The sequence below is a fragment of the Chiloscyllium plagiosum genome, unplaced genomic scaffold (assembly GCF_037043375.1).
Source record: "Chiloscyllium plagiosum isolate Xiang-an unplaced genomic scaffold, Cpla_swu_hap1 HiC_scaffold_33, whole genome shotgun sequence".
Taxonomy (NCBI): domain Eukaryota; kingdom Metazoa; phylum Chordata; class Chondrichthyes; order Orectolobiformes; family Hemiscylliidae; genus Chiloscyllium; species Chiloscyllium plagiosum.
The window spans coordinates 11,792,034-11,812,342 of record NW_028270171.1 but is presented as its reverse complement, the minus strand read 5'-3'; the positions used below and the strand labels follow the sequence as shown (position 1 = coordinate 11,812,342).

Genomic DNA, 20,309 nt, shown 5'->3' with positions numbered 1-20,309 from the left:
CAGGACTCCAGCTCGCTGCAGGTCTCCCGTGCAAGTATAACTTCAATGGCCTCACCTGACAGAGGTGTTTGGGTTACTGGCAGAGGGGATGTGGTGCAGTCAGCATCTCTGGAGTGTGCTGAGATGACAAATCTTGGATGTCGGGCTGTCATTTCTCCATCTTGTCACAGTGGCACCTTACTGCCAGGCACCTGGAGGGAGATCAAGGTCCCTGGCCCTCTTTTGCCTGACTATTCCACAAAAATATCCATGGTGTGACACATACTTTGTACAACAATCCTGTGATCTTTTCCAATCTGTTAAGGCTTCAGCCTATAAAGATTTTCCCTCCATACGACCTTAAGGAGTAGTAATCATGCTAGATGCTCACATGCACTCTATATACTACAGTACAAAGAGCACTAAGTCACTCATTCACTACTGTAATCTGTGAGCAAGATAGTTAAGTTTTGGGAAACAGTTGGCACAATATAGCTCCTCTACATCATTGTTGTGGTAGATGAATACCTCTTGCAAATGAAGGGTTGAACCATCCAAGTGCCATCCCCTTACAGTCCTGTATAACACCATATTGACGTGAAAACTGAGCAGAAGGATATGGGCAAAAATTAACTTAAAACTTACACCAAAGAAATTCAATGTTTTAAAGTTATAAACCAAGTATTCCCTTGAAGGCAGTTCTTAATGTCTACATATTCATTGCAAGTTGCATTTGATCTTAAATCTAAGCACTGTCAGGTTCAGTTGGGCCTGTCTGCCTCATCTCACTATTGCCTGATCTTCCTCAGCATCAGCTTGGGCTCTCTCCTCACCTGCATCAGACTCCCTCATCTGAGGAGAATGGTGGCACATCCATCCTTCTCTTCTAGGTTCTCACTTCACCATTAAACTAGGTTGTGCAACACACAGTAAACAATTACTATTCTGGACACCCCTGTCCAATGAGTACTTGAGTGCTCCTCAGCTGTGTGGACCTAACAAGGAACATGCACCTTTAGAAGACAAAATTATCTGTTCACTGATAACCTTTGTGGATTTATAGACATTGTTGTAACACTGTTCAGAATTAGAATGAGGAATTTGCAATGGGGTCATCAGAGTCGCGAGAGTGGTGCTGGAAAAGCAATGCCAGTCAGGCAGCAGCTGAGGATCAGAAGAATCGACATTTCAGGCATAAGCCCTTCATCAGGTCATCAGCCATGTCTTCTGGGATATCCCTTATAACCACCACTGGCCCTTAGGGATATGATGTTGAGAAGCAAAAATTCACAGAAACTGAGTGATATGCAGATAGTAAGCCTAATGACAATTCCCTGAATACTTGGTATGCACCTGCAAGAATTGCTGCCTTTGATTGAAAATAAGCTGGACATAGAGAAGTTAAAATCCTTACTTTTCGGGATACTGGCTGAATGATGCCATGGAGCTCTAAGCACCTATTGCATGCAGTCAATTGTCCCTTGTATACAAAAATTACCATTCAAGGCACCATGTCCAGACCTATCCATATTTCCCTGCTCCAGTTTCTCACTACCAATCCAGGACAGCCTCAAAAATCCACCTATGATGCTTCCAATTATAGACAGTCTCCCAGTGTGAATGGGTCCCATTCTGGAGTCTGTTCACAAGTTGGCACACAATGCAAGTCAGTATAAAAGAGCTGTTCGTAATATCGATCTTTAAAATTACACCTCTTTATGAGATAGCGTTCATAAGTAAAAGCACTTGTAAAGCAGATGTTTGTAAATCAAGGGCCCCCTTTACAGGAAATATCAGTTAGATGGTTGACATTCTCACCTTTGCCAAATCAGAGGATCTAGAAGCTTGTCTCTCTGGCACTGCTGTGATTTAACTCTCTAATAGTTGAGAGAGTTCCAATAAGCTACTTAAGTAGCAGTAAGTATTATTCTTATTGAGATCTCTCACAAGGTTGCATTAATATAACCTTTTCCGGTTATACTGACTGCTTATTGATAAAGGCATGTGATCCTGAAGTTATGTGTTACATGGCACTAATTAAAACTGGCCCAACAATAATCTCTTGGACCTATGATGGCCAGAAACCTTCAACTTGCACAACTGTTGCCCAGCTGTAGTAGTTTCCAGTTTGTGATCGTGCAGACTCAATGTAACATGAGATTTGAATATGGATTGCCCAAAATTCATGAAGAAAGGATTCTTTATTCTACTGGCAACAAGTCATTAAAAACAGGAAAGGAAATTAAGGATAAACAATTAACTATTTAAACTATGTACAGAGCATGACTGTGTGGGTTACATTGGGGTGACGAATTCCTTTGTTTGTCTGAGCTCCCTTTATATCTGTCCTCTCCACAAAAGACACATTTTCTTTTCTGGCAAGAATCAGTTTGATTGTTCCAGTTGCCCCCCCCCGCCTTCAAACTGCCACCCACTAGTGGAGATTCCAGAAAACTGCTCAGCTCCCTCCATCATTGTCCTCACCTGCTGCTGGAGGTCCCATTACATACTTACCTGCTTGAACCTGGCAACTGGAAAAAGCAAACTGTGACTATCCGTTAAGCAGTTGCATGATCAGCAGGTTCAATTGTTCCACATGGCTAGGTCATACTGAACAAAACTAGTAATATTTGTCGAGGAGGTAACAAAGTGTTTGGACGAGAGTAGAGCGTTGATCTAGTTTATATATGGATTTCATGGTCCCACATGGGGGGCTGACAAAGAAGTAAATGCTCATGGGATCCAGGATAACTTGGGAAGTTGAATCCAAAGTTGGCTTAATGACAGGAGACAGAGGATAATGGTGGAAGGCTGTTTGTGTGACTGTAGTCCAACATGCAGCAGTGAACCACAGGAATCAGTATGGGTTCCTTTTTGTTGATGATATATGAGTGGGATGATAAATAAGTTTGTCAATGACACAAAGATTGGCAAGGTGGTCGACATTGAGGAAGAAGATTACTGGAGGATATAAATGGATTGGTCACATCAGTGACAGATGGAATTTAACCCTGATAAATGTGAGTTGATGAACTTTGGAAGAAGGAACAAGAGAAGGGAGTACTCAAAGAATGGTAAAACACTAGAAGGCTCACAGGCATCTTGGGATGCTTATCCACAGATAGCTGAAGATGGTAGGATAGGTTCATGGAGTAGTTAAGAGGACATATGGGATACTTGCCTGCATTAGTCATGACATAGAATAAAACAGCATATCAGAGCTGTACAAACTTTATTTAGGCCACAGTTGGAGCACTGTGTACAGTTCTGATCATCTCAGTATAGGAAGCATGCAACAGCACTGGAAGGGGTGCAAAGGAGATTCACTAGAATGTTGCTTGGAATTTCAGCTATGAAGTGAGGCTGGATAAACTTGGGTTGTTTTCTTTGGAGCAGAGGTGGTGGAGAAAGAACTAACAGATGTGGTGAGGTAGGTAAGGTGAGGATTGATATCCACCACCTCCTGGGGAGAATGTTCTCAGTGTCTTTTATATACTGGTACCTTCAAAGGGTAAGTAAGGGAATCTATGGTTTGAGCAATGGAACGAAGGTCCCCATGCATATTTAACAAACATATGCCAGAATCACAATATCAGATAGAGCTTGGGCAGATTCACTTGTCCTTTGTTCATCTGTGCATGATTTCTGGCTTCTCTGACAGAAGTTCGCTTTCTTGTCCATGCATTTCCACCAGCTGATTAATGGCTCAGACAGAGTCTGTTTTCTAGTTCTCATCCAAGTGTCAAAAACTTTGACTGTTTCTTCCTCCTCATCCTGAGGGCCCATATCAGTGCTGTATTCAACAAAGTGTTATCCTTGTCTACTCTAGAATACCCAAAGAAGTCAATGTCTCTGCGTAGGATGAGGTAGGGTAGAAGGCCTCAATGTTGCAGTTCTGAGGCTTGTAAGTGTTCCACCTTAGAGATGTGTTGTGAGATGCTCCTATTCTGGTTTAGGACTAAGATCCAGAAGCTGCATATAGAAACATAAGCTTTGTTAGTGTCACAAGGTTTAAAGACGCTGCTGCTTCAAGTGCGCTGGGAATAGCTACTTGGGGGCTTTCTCAATTGATAGCTGTAGATACGCAATCTCCCCTTCAGCACAGGTATGTTTCCCTTGCTCTCCTAACACCTTAGTAGCCTGCTTACTGGGGAACCTTATGTCAGATATTCCACCCCACACCCCATCTGCATCCATGCCCCCATCACATTTGCACTAGCTGTGCATGTTCCTCTCCTGCAGTAAGACAGAAGCATGAAGAGATATTAGCATGGGTATAAGTATTAATAGATACATAAAGAGATGTCAATACTCGGATCTGTGATGGTTCATACACAATACAATAATAAGACTTTTTTTGTTAAAATTAGGAGTTAAAGAGGTCTGATTGAATAGCGATTCAATGTTGTCAAAGAGCTAGAGTTGATGCAAATCAATAAAGTATTATATGATGTGTGAGCCTGAGATACATGTGAAATGTTCATCCCAAAGCCATCTTTGTAGCACTGCCTTTGTCTTATTCAAGACTTTGAAAAACAGCTATCAGAAGTGCATGTTCTCCTAGGTTTGATGAAAGGTCAGTGAACAGATGATGTGCGAGCTGCTGGATGCTGTAGCTCCTTTTATTCTAAACGTAAATCCTGGAAAGATATGAGAGCTAGGAGCAATGTGGTGCAATTAGAGCTACACTGGCAGCTGTAATGAAGTGACAGACATTGATTGCACATCAGACAAAGATGCCTGGCAACCAATTTTGTGTGTGACAATGCTGTGCAGTAACAATCTTAAGAATGCATTGGAACACGAAGCACTGAGTATGTGGCTGCACATACTCTGGCAGATTGCAGCAAGTAATTTAGGGGCAGCACTGTGGCTCAGTGGTTAGCACTGTTGCCTCACAGCACCAGGACCCAGGTTCATTTCTTGTCCCTGGCAACTGTGTGGAGTATGCACATTCTCCCCATGTCTGCATGGGTTTCTGCTGGGTGCTCCGGCGTTCTCCCACAGACCAAAGATATGGAGGTTAGGTGAATTGGCTATACTAAATTGCCCATAGTGTCCAGGGATGTGTGGGTTAAGTGGATTGGCAAAAGGGAAAATGGAGGGTTACAGGGATGGGTGGGGGGGGGAGGTTTGAGTCTGGATGGGATGCTCTTCGGAGAGTTGGTGTGGATTTGTTGCGCCAAATGGCCTGTTTCCCTTTTTCAGCACTGAAGCCAGGTTCTCTACAAATGCCACCAATGCCCAGGTTTTCTTCATCAGTTGGGACAGCCTCTTGTTCTCATCCCTCAGGAAAAGCAGTGACCTTCTTTCCTGAACAACCTTCAGGAGAAACTCTAGGGAGCTGTTACTGAAATATGGCACTGTTTTATACAAGGTCTCTGATATTTCCAGAATTAGTTGGAGAATGATGAGAGCTTGAGTGATGCTTCTGGGTTGTAGAAAGTGAAATGTTGTCCAGGTGCCTTTTAAGTATGATAACTAGAATTTGCAGTCTAGAAAGTCCCTGGAGCAGAATGTTCAGTCCCTCTGTCCATCAAAGTTTCACTTTACATGCATATGAATAGGCAATGAGTATAGAAGAATGTAATTGCACAAGAAACCCAAACTCCCGGATCAGAAGTACCTCTGCTTTTGGGCTCACTTCCATATTTAGTCTTAAAATAACAAGATTTATTTCTTAGATGTATGTAATTTGTGCAACTGAATAGAAAACTTATACAATTAGCTCCGCAAGTAACATCTAAAACTTCCTGTCCAGGTCCAACCTTCTCTTCACCAACCCTTCTTGATGATGACAAAAGAAAACTAGGTTGTGAGACTAATAAATGTGATGAAAATAATAACTGAATAATAATGTTATCAAACAGTCTGGCAAAAGTTTCAAACTGGAGTCAGGAACACAAGATCCAGGTGAATTTTAGTTCATGAACCTGTTACAATAACCATAGAGACTGATAACATTTAAATTCTGACTTCCAGTTATTAGCTAAAAGAACAGCATAGATTTCATGTTTAAGACTTTTACTGTAATAAAATACTAAAAGCATTACTGGATAAACTTTACAGGCAACTTATACTGTACTTTAAACACAATTCATAAATATACATTACACAATACCTTACATGGACATTAAATTATTTCAGACATTAAATCCGAGATGATTCTTAAAGACCAAAGGTTTACTCCTGTTCTGTTCTTTTCTTTCTCAGCCTGGAGGGAAATTTTAATCTCAGAACTGTTTTTCACAGTGGGTTTTTTTTTCTCTTGTAGATTCTTCCTCTAATGGAAGTTAGAGGATTCTTCCAGCCTTATTTCAGCTCCTCAATAATTCAGTCTTTTCCACCCTAGCAGGAAGTCCGAGCACATTTCTACACAGAGAACCACACTGTCTCTTTGCTACAGCTGCTTTCTCCCTCCCAGATCTTGGTGGACTAACCATGTTCATGAATTTCAGAGATATCCTGGACCCTTAACCCTAATCAATCCATTTCTATGCCAACATGAATTTACATGGCCCTTGTTTAGAAACTGATATATTTAGCTATACTTGAGATCCCTAAATCATTTTCATCCTGACAATAAATGCAGTTAAAGGCGTAATCATTTACAACACACCATTCTCAAAATCTTTCTGGGACTTTGGCATCTCAGACTATCAACATTGAGCACACAGGGGACCACCATTCTTTCAAAGTGTAAATACCTTGCACTTTCTTCCTAAAAAGTAAAATCTGGGTTTTCGTTTAATCTTTTAACAGCCCTCAGCCAACCAAATTTTCAGGCAAATGTCAGAACAGGTCACATGACAATTGTTAAAAGCTAATTTTACTTTCAACACAGCATTGAATTGTGGTTAAAGTGACATACGAGTTGGCTGAAACATGACTCTAAAATGCCAAGCAGGAATAGGTGTCCTTGAGCTAGAGAATTCACTAAACAAAAACAGCAGAAAAATAAAAATGTTATATACAAATGCCTACAGGCACATTTCACTGCCTAAATAATGAAACAAAACGTAGGCAGATTCTTTAGTGTTTAGAACTTTTAAGTGATCACATTTCCTACAATCAACTGAGCAAGTTTATGCTATCTAGTAATGCAAACTTTCTGTTGCTGCCTTAAAAATTCATTAACAAAAGCAGAACATCAGTGTGAGATTGCGTTGCAATTGTTACATATGATTTGAGGTAGTGAGATAGACTGAAGTAAACACTGTCTCCTTACATGATCAGTTATAAGGTAGGGATGTGCCAGTAGCAATGATGCAGAATAGGAGGTGCTTTGCCCAGAAGGAGAAAAATGGGTGAGTTCCTTGGTTGCTCCAACTTCACCTCTTATCAATCAGCTCATGAACAACCTTGCCAAAAGCTTGGGAGCAGGCTGCCTGACCATTTCAAATGTTTGCATGGTTAAAAAAAAGTTACCTTGCACAGGGCGGCACGGTGGCACAGTGGTTAGCACTGCTGCCTCACAGCGCCAGAGACCCGGGTTCAATTCCCGCCTCAGGCGACTGACTGTGTGGAGTTTGCACATTCTCCCCGTGTCTGCATGGGTTTCCTCCGGGTGCCCCGGTTTCCTCCCACAGTCCAAAGATGTGCAGGTTAGGTGAATTGGCCATGCTAAATTGCCCGTAGTGTTAGGTAAAGGGGTAAATGTAGGGGTATGGGTGGGATGTGCTTCAGCGGGTCGGTGTGGACTTGTTGGGCCGAAGGGCCTGTTTCCACACTGTAAGTAATCTAATCTAATCTAATTTTTAAAACATGTTCAAACTAATATTTGTGCATGGGACATGGAAAACACCAAGTGTTCCTGTTAGGATGGAGATCTTTATTGAGACCAATCAAAAGGATGTAGTGAAACTTGAAAGGGTTCAGAAAAGATTTACAAGGATGTTACCAGGTTTGGAGGATTTGAGCTATAGGCAGAGGTTGAATGGGCTGGGGCTGTTTTCCCTGCAGTGTCGGAGGCTGAGGGGTGACCTCATAGAGGTTTATAAAATCATGAGGGGCATGGATAGGATAAATAGACAAAATCTTTTCCTGGGTGGGGAAGTCCAGGGCATAGGTTAGGGTGAGAGGAGAAAGATATAAAAGGGACCAAAGGGGCAACTTTTTCACGCAGAGACTAGTGCATGTATGGAATGAGCTGCCACAGGAAGTAGTGGAGGCTGGTACAACTGCAACATTTATAAAGGCATCTGGATGGGTATATGAATAAGAAGGGTTTAGAGGGATATAGGCCAAGTGCTGGCAAATAGGACTAGATTAGGTTGGGATATCTGGTTGGCATGGACAAGTTAGACCGAAGGGTCTGTTTCTGTGCTATACATCTCTATGACTCTATAATAAATTTCCTCCTCTTCCCTAGGCTAGAATAGTTCTCTTCTATTATTATTTCTGGTGGTAAAAAAAAAACTTGCATTTATATCCAAATTTCACAACTTCAAGGCATCACAAATGCTTAACAGCCATGAAGTATCGTTGAATCACAGAATGGTTACAGCACATGAGGTTATCATTCAGCCAGTCATGTCCATACCAATTGTCCACAAAAGCAATTCAACTAGACCACACCTTACCTTGTTGTCTCTTAAGATTTTTCTATTCAGATAATTATGCTTTTGAAAGTCACAACTGCACCACCACACATTCAGGCAATGCATTCTAAATTCTAACCACTCATTTTATATATTTTATGAAGTAAAGTAATGTAAGAAACGTTGAAGTCAATTTGCACACAGTTATATGATAATGACCAATTTTTAGGGTTTGTTTGAGGGTTAAATCTTGACCAGAGTTTCAGGGAGAACACTCCTACTTTCTTTGAAATAGTACCTTAGGACCTTTTATGTTTGTCTGGTTGTTATTTAGAGAAAAATCTGACCTCCACTCACTGACATCCTGCTGTTAACCCATTAGCAGTGTGACGGAGATGAGAACTCACCATGTGAAAAATCACAAGAATGCAAATATTAGTCTGATCAGGCCAGTTCCACAGTGCACCAATGCTCTAAGGAACCCCACAGCTTAGACTCTTCCAAGTAGTTATATGATCAGATAGGTTATTCCCTCAAAAAGGAGACAGCACAGTGACTTTAAACTTTCATGTCACTTGACAAACTAAATAATTTTATACAACACTGCAGCAGCCTCTGGTGGCAAAATTAAGTGCTACACTTAAAAAACTTACCTAAGCATTGTTATATTCCAGTTGTATTACCATCGATGATAACCTATTTCTGTTCAGACCTTATGAATCCATTTGTTTTAATTTGATTACTATGATCAACAAAATATTGCACTTGGAAAATTAAGAGCTTACTATTATCAGAATTTTACAACTGTAACTAAACTATTTGATTGTACATCCCTCTTAGAAAAGGAGATTGCTATCAGGTTCCTTAACAAAAATCAAATAGTTACAAAATATTAAGCTTTTCATTCTATTATTTTTGCATGCATGGATATATTCTTTTCTTGATGTACATGTTTATTATTGGTGCCAGTTAATTTTTGGAATTTTGTCCAGGTAGCAATTCTTCAAATGTAAGCCTTGCAAGTAGGAATAGCTTGTTAGCACCATTATATGGAATCACTGGAAAAATGTTTGAGGGCAGGAACACTGGCAGATTGTTTTCCTGCACAATCCAAAATTATGAAGGTTAAGTGTTGGCCCAGCTGGAGGTCAGTTCACCAAGTATGCTATAGCAATTAAACTGGGACCTTTTTGTTGTATAGCTTAGCACCACACCTAAAGTGCAATTATTCACTGAGTCATCAATGGCTGCTCAATGGGCCCTCTTGTGACTTAGCGGCAGTGTCCCTATCCCTGAACCCGAGGGACTTAGGTTCAAGTTTCAATTGCTGCAGAAGTGTGTTATAGCATCTCTGAACAGGTTGGTTAGAAAAATAGGTTACATAATTTTTTTTAAAAAAATCAATGTCTGTTCATATTATTTTTTCATTAAATAGTGTCTGCTCTTGATGACTGCACTGCAGTTTCTGGCTGCAAAGAATTACTGGGCCCAGTGTTGCAAAGGTGATGAAATAACAAGACAGAGCTGGAATGACAAGTTCAGTGAAGCAAGTTGCTAGTAATGGTAATATCGCTAATATTTCTCTCAGCTCCAATTTTACCTGGTCTGCTGCATACCACACTTTGCATTTTCCGTGGCAAGTTTGCATTTTCATTCAGGAAGTTAAACACACGATGGCACTCCAGTTCATCCCAGCCTGCTATAAGAGTCTGCAGGAAGGCAGAAGAAAAAATATATTACAAGGTAAATCAAATGTAAGTTTACTTTTTTCTACCCTTAATTTACATTATTGCCTTTTTTAATCTATCAGAACTCTCCTGATTTTGCAATAGAGATGAAGGATTAGTTCTCCAAGCAAGAATCTCTAATTATCTAAGAGGATGAACTGAAACTGGTAGGTTTACTGTCCTTCCAATTTCCTCTTCCACTCAAATTACATCCTCATGTATGTACTAATAGGAAAAAAAATCAAAACAAAAATGCTGCAATTCAATCCTAATGTAAAGGTTGGGGAGGACATAACATGCATTGCAGGCAGGGAATGGAAAAATATTAACTGGTACAGAGGGGCAACGCAAGGCACATTGTATGAGGAGAAAAAGTTTGTTAGAATGTGTTCCATTCACTAGAAAGAATACCCACCACAGTAATAGACATGAAAATCAAATAAACAGAAAGTTATGAACAAATATTACTTAAAGAACAATGGGCTTTCTACTGACACACAACTTCAATTGTTTCTATGTAGATTAACCACATCATTAGAAACACAAAAAAATGATTACAAGTATAAAAATAAATAACTGTATCATTAAACAGAGCCCAAGAATATCCAGCCATTCAGGTAGGCTCCGTTACTGACTGTCCAAAAGAGTAGTGACAATGTAAGCTTGGTCCTCATTATGATTCACTTCAGCTGAACATCAAAGTTTCCAGTATTACCTTTAGGAGTTTTTTTAATGGTGATTATAGAGTTCCCCAAGTATGGGTTTGCCTCAATGAAACATTTGAAATCCTATTCATAGTGTGAGATCCACAATAATTCACAGTGGGTACTCATCAGCTCTTACATGATGGTGCCTGCTCTTCAGATTTATTTGGATTTATGTGCAGCATAGGCAAGAATGGTATGCTGATACTGTTGAATACAGATGAGAAGTATTCATTTAAAGCCTCACCTACATCCATTGGCTCCACGCAGAGATTTTCCCTTTGGTCTCTATCAGGTCCCACTCTTTACCTGATAAGCCTCTTACTTTTAACACATTTATAAAAAGCATTGGCGTTTTCCTTGATCCCATCTGTCAAAGATATTTTTGGCGCTTCTTTGCCCTCCTAATTTCCTTTTTAAGTAGCCTCTGACAATCTGTATATTTTTGAAGGGTCTTGTTTTTAATGCACTGTACCTGATATATGCTTTCTTCTTTTTCTTTATCAAACTCTCAATATCCCTTGACGTTCAGCATTCCTTGGACATGGTGCCCTTACCCTTCACTCTGAGAGGAACTTGCTGACCTTGAATTCTCTCCATACTACTTTTAAAAGACTCCCACTTTCCAAATGAAGACTTCCCTGCAAGTAGCTGCTCTCAGTCTACGTTTGCCAGATCTTATCTAGTGATATTGAAATCAGCCTGCTACCCTCCCCCCCCCCAGTTTAAGCACATAATCTCTGCACTATCCTTATTCCTGTCCACAATAACTTTGAAACTTACAGAGTTACGGTCATTACCCTCCAAATGCTCACACACTGAAACTACAACCACTTGACCAGTTTCATTCCCAAGGATTAGGTCTAACACTGCCCATCTCTTTTAGGACTATCTATATATTGCCATAAATGCTCTCCTGGATGCACTTTAAAAATTCCACCATGTCTAATCCTTTCACATTAAGGCGATCCCAGATAACGTTAGCAAAGTTGAAATCCCCTGCAACTAAAACTCTGCTTCTCTCACCTTTCTGGGATTTTCGTATACTTCCGCTTCACTACTTCCCTCTGACTGTTGACGAAGGCCTGTAGTATAATCCCAGCAAGATAATTTTTTTTTATATTTCTGAGCTCGACCAAATGGCCTCATTTGAAGAGCCTTCTGGGAAGTTCTTCCTCATTAGCGCAGTGATGGTTTCCTTTATCAATAATGCAATGCCCTACCGCATCTGAAACTTATATGCCCTGGAATGTTGAGCTGCCAATCCAAAATCATTCTCCTACATGCTGATCAATGTTCTAAGTTCATTTGACATACTACTCACACTCCTTGCATTAAAATAGATACAATTTTGTTTTCTAGATCTCCCATATGGCTCAACCTGCTCAAGTCCTAGCATTTTGTCTGACTGAATCTTGCTCCTGACTTTACATCTACTTTGTGTGTCCAACCCCATCAAATCCTCTCCAATAGCACATACAAACCTCCCAGAAAGAATATTTGATCCATTCCGATTCAGGTGCAATCCACCCAGCTTGTAGAAGTTGGCCCAATGATCCAAAAATCTAAAGCCCTCCCTCCTATGCCAAATCTTCAGCCACATATTCATCTGACCTATCTTCCTGTTCCTATACTCAATAGCATGTTCAAGTGGAACTTTAGTCGTCTTCCTCTTTAATCTCCCACCTAACTCTTTAAATTCCTGCTGTAGATCTCATTTCAAATTTTATCTACGTAATTGGTTCCAATATGTATCTCGACAGCCAGCTGTTGACCCTCTCCCTTCAGAATGCCCTGAAGCCACTCTGAGACATCCCCGACCCTGGCATCAGGGAGGCAACATACTATTTAAGAGACTCTTTTGCTGCCACAACTGTCTATCAGTTCTCCTGACAATGGAGTCTCCCATCACTAAAACTCTCCTAGTCTTTTCCCTCTCCTGCTGTGCAGCATAGCCAACTGTGGTGCCACCAACGTGGTTGTTGTTCCATTCTCCTGAGAGGCAATCCTCCCCCAACAGTATCGAAAACAGTGAAAATAAGGGTGAATAAACAATAGTCAACAAATTGGGAAAATATAGCAAGAATGACTGTAGAATTGAAACCAATCATCACAACTTTTTTAAACATTAAACTTTCACTAAAAATCTTAATGTGACATCATTACTTATGACAGCCTGCATCTTACCTGTAATAACAGCCCAAAACAAGCAAATCCTGAACATTGTATCAGCATACTACAGCCACCCATCCTGAAGCATGGATTCTGACGAGGAGAAAAAATAAAAGACACCTTCAAAAATATTGACAGAGCAGCAGAGCATATCGGAACAAAACAGCCAGGATAATATTCTGAGAGGGCCCTTTCAACATTGCCAATTCTGATAATAAAGGTTGAATTTCCTGTGAACACATCCTCTAGTTAGTGCAAAAAGCAGACAGAGAAAGGACTTTCCCAAGTGGCTGCAGCTACTTGTCTAAAAATGGCAAGATGTAAATTAGAGTTGCCTACACAAGAAGGGGGTTTCACTTTATTCTAGCAAACCCTTCTCTCTCCCACTTCCCTGCAGCTTCACAATTTTCTTTCAGCATTCCTCTCACTCAGAGACAAAAAGGATATTGGCACAGGTCTTCCCCATCCTGTTCTTAGTGCAGGCCTCCCACCTGCTCCCTCTCCCAATGCTGACCTTCATTCCACCAGGTATCAACCTTTATATTGCTCCCCTAGTTCTACAACAGTGGCATATGCATGATGACGGTGTCATCGTGCATGGTAAACAATGGCATATTGGTGATCGCAGACACTTCCTGTAGCTTGTCTTGCATCAGCTGGGTGATGTCACTGGCAATATCTAAGCATGTGTGCTGGCCATTCTGCGTTACTGATCATCACTCCAGATAACAACCCACACTGAAACATCAAATTATTTTTCTTTCAGATGCTGATCAGCCCCTGGTGAATTTTCAGTTTTAATTTTAGGTATTTATAACTGCAAACATTCAAGTTCTTCAGCCATGAGAAGAAGTAACTGAGAGGTGATCATACAGAATTTGCATCTTAATCATATCATTTAACCCAACAAGTCCAATCCTGTATTTATGCTTCACACCATTTTCTCTCTCCATTGCACCCAGCCACATGGTACATTCTTCTATTCCCTTCTCGCTCATGAACTTACTTTAGCTTCTCCTTCAAGCTACTCGTTTCAATTACTCCATGTCATAGCAAGTTCCACATTGTCACCACTCTCTAAATAAAGAAGTTTCCCCTGGATTCCTTGTTGGACTTCAGAAGTACAGAATAAGAGAATTGAGAATATAATTTAGAAATATTATTCTAAATTAACTTGTGAGATAGGTCAGATATTCAAATTAGCAAAATGTAGATTTCGGACTGATATCAGGACATTCTTCTTCACATAAAAGATAACTAATACATGAGAGATACATTCAGTTAATGTATTAAAAAAACCCTTGAATAACGCAAAGCAAATAAGATGACTGAATGGGAAGAGTGTATTGATCAGGAAATCAGTCCCACGGCCTTTGATTTTCTGTCCATGTAATGGGCAAAAAACATATTCAGTATGAATGATGTACCATCAGATGAAATGGGTGGGATTTTGGAAAGGGTCTGCTCAGATTGTGCTAGTGGTGTACAAAAGATTTTCTGGAAAGGAGGTTTTGTGATTACAGCCTGGAGAGTCAAGGGGACAAAGAAAGGTGGGCCACGCATGAAGCAGAGCTAACCACATAAATGAAGATTAAATAGCCTGTAGGATTCAATGGATTAAGAGGGAAGATTTTTGATTAGCAATAAAAAAGAAATCAAACAAATACTCTTATGTACGTAAGGAACTGAAGTGGGGTGAGATTTGTAGTCACAGCTTTCAGTTACATGACCTCCCTACCAGAAATTGTTGATATTCTTCATTCTGAACTGCTTTCAATTGGTACTAAAAGCAAGATTTCAGGCTTCACTTGAACTCATTAGCAATCTTTTAGCTATCAGTTGCACTGAAGACCTACAAGTTAACATCACTAGTGGTTATCAACAGACATAATTGTAATTAATTAGCATTAAATATATCATAGCATTCAAGTATTTGGAGGTTACTGGCATTTTGTTTCCTTCAATGCTGCTGGTGATATAGAATCCCTACAGTGTGCAAACAGGCCCTTTGGCCCAATAAGTTCACACCGACCCTGCACACAGTAACCCACCCAGACCCATTCCCCTATATTTACCCTAGACAAAACACCTAAACTATACATCCCTGAACTACGGGCAATCTTAACATGGCCAATTCACCTGACCAGCACACCTTTGGATTGTGGGAGGAAACCAGAGCACCTGGAGGAAACTCACGCAGACATGGGGAGGAAGTGCAAACTCCACACAGACAGTTGCCTGAGGCAGGAAATGAACCCGGATGCCCACCAACTGGTGACTGAATGAGAAAATTTGATAAAGTCACAATGCAGTACGGCATACAACCTTTACCATTTTCCTAGACCTTCAGGAGAAGTAGCTGGGTCTTTTAAATTCTAGAGTATTTTGTTTCTTTTTGAGTCATTGAGTCATTATGTGACAGCCAACAGCGACCGATGATTATTTAATAACATTTTATTTTAAGAGTCAATACTGGATTACATTATAGTGATGGTCACAATATTACAACACAGAGTATGGGATAACTAAAATATTTGATTTACCCAAGTACATTATAGGAGAAAAGGTTCAGTGCAGCACCCACTTAGAAAATAAGTTGGTTATATACATTAAGTAACACTTCAAACTCATTTAAAAATAAACATGATACACAAACAGATATATTCAGAAGAAAACTAAATGAGTGAAATCAGTATTAAAACACGGCAAGGTCTGAAAGGTCAAACAAACTGATATTTTTGTTCTGAGGAAGCGTCACTCGACCCGAAACGTTAACTCGGAGTTCTCTTCAAAGATGCTGCCAGACCCGCTGAGCATTTTCAGCAATTTCTGTTTTTGGTTTTGGCATTTCTTGCGGCTTCTTCTTCATATTTAAGGTGACAATTTCAAGATGGATGTTTGATAGCTGTACAGAATTTAGTGAGGCCAGCTGCCTTGATACGTTTTTAATCATTTTAACATGGTTAAAGGGGCAAAAATACAACTTAAAAGATCCAGAAAGTTGTCGCTGGCCATGCTAAGACTAACATTGTCCCTGACTACGACAACGCTGATAAACAGATAAACATCTTTTGTGAATAGACATTGCTGCAAGCTGAGCAGATTTCACACCAAACACAACTCTGAAGTAATACCTGTTAAGGTTCATTACAATATTTATCATCTGAACATCATGCAACAGGTAATCTCCTCCCCACAGCAACACTTACACAACCACAGTTACAATCTCGGGTACTGAGTCTTGAGCAGCATGTATATTTCAGAAATAATTCCATACAGGAAAAGTTTCCATCTTTCCAAATAAACAATTGATGAAATCATACTCTTCTCTAAGGACAATCAAAAACCAGACATTAGCAAGCCACGGATTTTGGTATGGAGATAGAGAATAGGGTTTTTGGCACCAACCCTCCACTTTCCATGAGATAGATTTTCCTTCTGATTTATTAATGTCATAGATATCCTCTGCAATGGCACGCAATAGCATTACCACTTTGACACTTGAACTGTGCAAGTAATTGTAGAAGATACATCTTAAAATCAAGGGGCAATCTCATACCAAATTTAGGAATTCTAATCATAGAAATTACAGCATTTGTAATCTGCATCACAGGCTTGTTAACTAAATGGACAAATTTCAGCAACTTTCCAATAGGCTATTTGAAAGAAAACCAGTTTTGACCTAAAGTGGTCCCAAAGCCTTAACTATGTCAACTGAATATAATAACTGATGCACATTTATATTCATTTATTTATTAAAGGAAAAGATAATTTATAGGACTGTACAGCAGTGAATGCTCACCCATTGATACTGCAGAAGTTCAACATTTTCTATCCACTCTCTGCTTTGTATATAAACACTTATTACTAGAAAAAGGTGGTGCTGGTAGAATGCCTGCAATTGCAGATTGAAAGATTTACCAGTGATTCCTGCAAAGTCAATCAACACTGTCAGGATCAATTGGAATTACCCGGTATGATCCCTACCAGCTTCTGGTGAGAATTAACACATTGTTTTCTTTCATGAAACTGTCAAGAATGACATTGACCAGGTCATTCTCTTAGCACTAGAGAGTCCATTCATAACAGAAGTAATTTCCAATAAGGTTTCTGCTAGACTTGTAGAGCTGTCCCCCATCAACGTACCACAGGTAAGAAATGTGATTAAGATTGGACAAGAATTCCCCAGGCTGGAAATGTTGCTCATATAGAGTGCCATCAAAAATATCACTTACAGCATTTGAGTGTTTTCTTTCCTCCTAGCAGTTAACCTATGCAGGAGCTCCTTAGGAAAATGGGTCCCCTGAAATAGGTCCTGCAGCAGTTGTTCAGGTGGAACTTCAATAAAAAGAATGGCAGGTGCTCTCCTTTATCACCTTCTCACAGCTAAGATTTGTGCATTGACTAATAACACTGTGGTCATCTAAATATAATGTTATAATGATCACAAAACCTATGAAACATAAGCAGAGGTTTCAGTCCAGTGAGTATTTCCATGCTGTATGACTCTATAAATGGTTCCATAACAGGTTCAGAAATGTACTGCAAATGTGTGCAAGATTCAAGGAGCTTTAATAAGACAAATCACCAATACGTTCCCCAGAAAATTTGTGCTTGAATGCAATGGTTAATTTTAAAAATGCACTTTCCACAACTGTATGCAGGAGCACGTGCATAGACAGGCAGGGTGTCTTCAGCAAATGCGTTATTAGGAAAACCTCCATCTGCTGGATCCAGTTCCTCTTCAAGGAAAGGGGAGTTGTCTCATACTCCACTGAAGTCATCTTCAGTGTTGACTACTGCAAAAGAAATGGCTGAGTGTAAGCACATGAACACATGCTGAAGAGAAATTGTATAGATCATCAACAGCAATGTTTCTGTCGGAGTCATGGTCAAATCGGCAGATACTGTACTCAAGAACAAAATCTTGTGCTCCATAAATTACTTGCAATATGCTTTCCAGTTCAATGGCACACCTTCTTACCAGATATGCTGTACTGTGATCACAAACCAAATATGGAGTGATTTTAACTTAAGTAAATGGCAGCAAACCAGTATATGGTGACAGCCTTACATTGTGCTCAGCATCTTGTATTTTGCTCGGAACAGTCTTTCCACTGTCTTTCATTTCAAAGTACCTTTGAAAGTTGGCTGCAAGGAGACCCTCTATCCAAAGGTGCCGCTTCACCTCTGATACTATGACTCTTCAGGGCAGTGTTTCAAGGAGTAGACAACAAAATTAAACAATTACGCAGGTTATTTTAAAACTGAATCTTTACCAGATCCAGAAGCTAGCTTAGTTGTGGAATTCATCTCTTCCCCGTGAAGCATGCACTCCTGCATTGTAACTGTTTCCCTGCTGGGGATTTGAGGAGAGAAATCCAACTGTGTCTTGCCTAGCACAAGTAAATCCATCAGAATACCAGTTATGGGCACGAGTGAGTGTAATCTAATCATAACATCAAAGGTCATAAAGAATAAGATTTTTCCGCCAGTGGGCAATCGACGTCACCGCCTCGGTTCACTTCCATTTCATCAGGAGGCAGACCAGCACAGCACCTAATGGTATCTGGTTTGCAATGTGAGGAATCATATCTTCAATGAATTCCCCCTTGGCATTTCGTAGCTCAGTGGTTAGCCAATACACAGGCAAAGTCATGCCAGGGCTCAGTACAACAAAGTCACAGCCAACTTGTTGACATGAATTTAGTGAGACTTCATGTTCATGTAGATTCCCTTCATCTATATTACTGGTGGACCAACCAGAATCAAGAGCATGGCCATTAATCCACATTCCAGTGATGGTTCTGATCTTCATTAAGCCTCTTGTACTTTGGAGATTCACCACCTTGTTGCAGAAAGCGAACCTTCAAGTCTAAAATACAGGTTACAAAAGCCACTTGGCTTGCCTTTGGACATAACTGGACCAAATGAGTTAACTAAGCCCACATAACAAGTTTGAAGTTAGATTGAAATTTGATTTTTTTTAAAAATCAAAAAATAAAATCCAATTCTTGATAGATTTTCAGTTTTTTCAACCTTTTATCTTGTTTTCTGAACTTCTTGGATAGAGAAATTAGGCAGCCCCTTTGTTCTCATTGCCACCCTGTTCTGAACTCCCTAGGTCCTCCCTGTACCTGCTGGTCTCACCTGCAGTTTATAAAAGTACATACTCCAACAGGAGAACCTTGGAGAACCCATGACCCTGGGATGTTGCAGAGAGGCGCTGCTGGCAAGATTCATTCCAATCAGTAGCAAATGCTGGAACCATATGAAAGGGAAATGTTGGCATTTGCAAGTCAGTTGGAGCCAGCAGTGAATGTGATTTTGGCAATGAAGTGCTGAGTGTTAGGACAAGGCAGCAGTTGCAAGCCGCAATTTCAGACATCAGGAGCCGCTTGGGCATGGCGGGCAAGATCACCACAATCAAACCCGAATTATGTGTAAGGAAATCTTGAAGAACTTTCCAACACAAGAGAAAACAGTAAGCACTCTGACCATTTCCACCTCTAGGCCCAACATAGGTACCCGTGACGGCACATTAACACTTCAGGCAGCCAGCAGTAGGAGGCAAGTGGTCATGAGTCTATAGCTAAGACAGTAGCATCAGCGACTCCAAACAAAATAATGCAGCAGCCAATGATAATCAGGAGCCCTCTGGCCAACTCCTCAAGGCCAAATGCTGACCATTTCCCAGATGAATCCTCAGGGCTGCTTAAGGGCAAGTGCAATGCAATAACATTTTCAATTCCACACTAACATACCTAGCTCTACTAGCGCCAAAGCAGAATTATCACATTGGGCTGGGTAAACTTTGTTCAACTCTTGGCAGACATTGAAACACATCTAGCCTGACTGACTCATGGAGCAAATTAGAAAGTCTGATACTGAACTGGAGATGTTTTGTGATGAAAGGAACAATGCGGCCAAGTCAAACTCATTGAATGCAAAACTAGGTAAGGAACTTTACTTCATGCTGCACTTGAATAGTTTCTGCACTCCTGGTCTCACTCAAGGTCAACAGAGACTTTCTCCACTGTATTTACCATTCCTGCAAAGCAGCAATTCCTGCATGAAATTCTTGCTATCCTAGAGAACTATGTTTGCATCAAGAAAGCACCCAGCAGGACAGGTATCCTGAAGCTCAGAACCATCATTGGGACGTGGAAGGTGGTATCCCAGCGTGC

At 40.4% G+C, this 20,309-nt stretch overlaps 1 protein-coding gene across 1 annotated transcript in view; it reads right to left on the bottom strand.

Annotated features, from left to right (window-relative positions):
- Positions 1-20,309, bottom strand: part of LOC122542207 (F-box only protein 47-like) — a 65,925-nt gene that overhangs the window by 23,518 nt on the left and 22,098 nt on the right. The window contains exons 6-7 of the mRNA XM_043679688.2: positions 13,138-13,215; positions 10,120-10,228 (exon numbers count right to left, since the gene is read on the bottom strand). Of these exons, the coding sequence (XP_043535623.2) occupies positions 10,120-10,228; positions 13,138-13,215 (187 nt within the window). The remainder of the gene's footprint in view (positions 1-10,119; positions 10,229-13,137; positions 13,216-20,309) is intronic.